The sequence below is a fragment of the Perkinsus marinus genome (assembly GCF_000006405.1).
Source record: "Perkinsus marinus ATCC 50983 genomic scaffold scf_1104296932212, whole genome shotgun sequence".
NCBI lineage: Eukaryota > Perkinsozoa > Perkinsida > Perkinsidae > Perkinsus > Perkinsus marinus.
In genome coordinates, this window is record NW_003215502.1 from 1 (window position 1) to 1,123 (window position 1,123).

Here is a 1,123-nt window from a genome sequence, read left to right on the forward strand (position 1 = left end):
CTTACTTACAACAATTGCGACTTCTCTATTTCTTCATCAGTTCCTAATAGCATGGGGACCGTTCATGAGGCCTCGGCTGTGGACTTAGATACTTCTAGACAAAGTTATGAACGTAGATTAGATACTATTAGCAAGGATTATATTGATCATCAACGTATGTTGGATTCTGATATGACTCGTGGACTCAACGAGGTGAGCTCTTCGACGACTACGAGCACTCAGGCTTCGACTACTACGAGCACTCCGACTCAGGCTTCGACTACTACGAGCACTACGACTCAGGCTTCGACTACTACGAGTACTACGACTCAGGTTTCGACTACTACGAGCACTACGACTCAGGCTTCGACGACTACGAGCACTCAGGCTTCGACTACTACGAGCACTACGACTCAGGCTTCAACTACTACGAGCACTACGACTCAGGCTTCGACTACTACGAGCACTACGACTCAGGCTTCGACTACTACGAGCACTACGACTCAGGCTTCGACTACTACGATCACTACGACTAAGGCTTCGACTACTACGAGCACTACGAGCACTCAGGCTTCGACGACTACGAGCACTCAGGCTTCGACTACTACGAGCACTACGACTCAGGCTTCGACGACTACGAGCACTCAGGCTTCGACTACTACGAGCACTCAGGCTTCGACTACTACGAGCACTACGACTCGGGCTTCAACCACTACGAGCACTCAGGCTTCGACTACTACGAGCACTACGACTCAGGCTTCAACTACTACGAGCACTACGACTCAGGCTTCAACTACTACGAGCACTCAGGCTTCGACTACTACGAGCTCTACGACTCGGGCTTCGACTACTACGAGCTCTACGACTCAGGCTTCGACTACTACGAGCACTACGACTCAGGCTTCGACTACTACGAGCACCACGACTCAGGCTTCGACTACTACGAGCACTACGACTCAGGCTTCGACTACTACGAGTACTACGACTCAGGTTTCGACTACTACGAGCACTACGACTCAGGCTTCGGCTACTACGAGCACTCAGGCTTCGACTACTACGAGCACTACGACTCAGGCTTCGACTACTACGAGCACCACGACTAAGGTTTCGACAACAACGACTACTACAAGAACGACCACGACGA

General features: G+C 50.9%; 1 protein-coding gene across 1 annotated transcript; it reads left to right on the forward strand.

Moving 5' to 3' along the window:
* Window positions 1-171: 171 nt before the first annotated feature.
* Window positions 172-1,082, forward strand: Pmar_PMAR009494 (Myosin-15, putative; the record flags this gene model as incomplete). The annotated part of the gene is made up of 2 exons (XM_002785653.1): window positions 172-298; window positions 517-1,082. The coding sequence occupies 2 exons, from the start codon at window positions 172-174 to the stop codon at window positions 1,080-1,082; spliced, it is 693 nt and encodes a 230-aa protein (XP_002785699.1).
* Window positions 1,083-1,123: the final 41 nt, after the last annotated feature.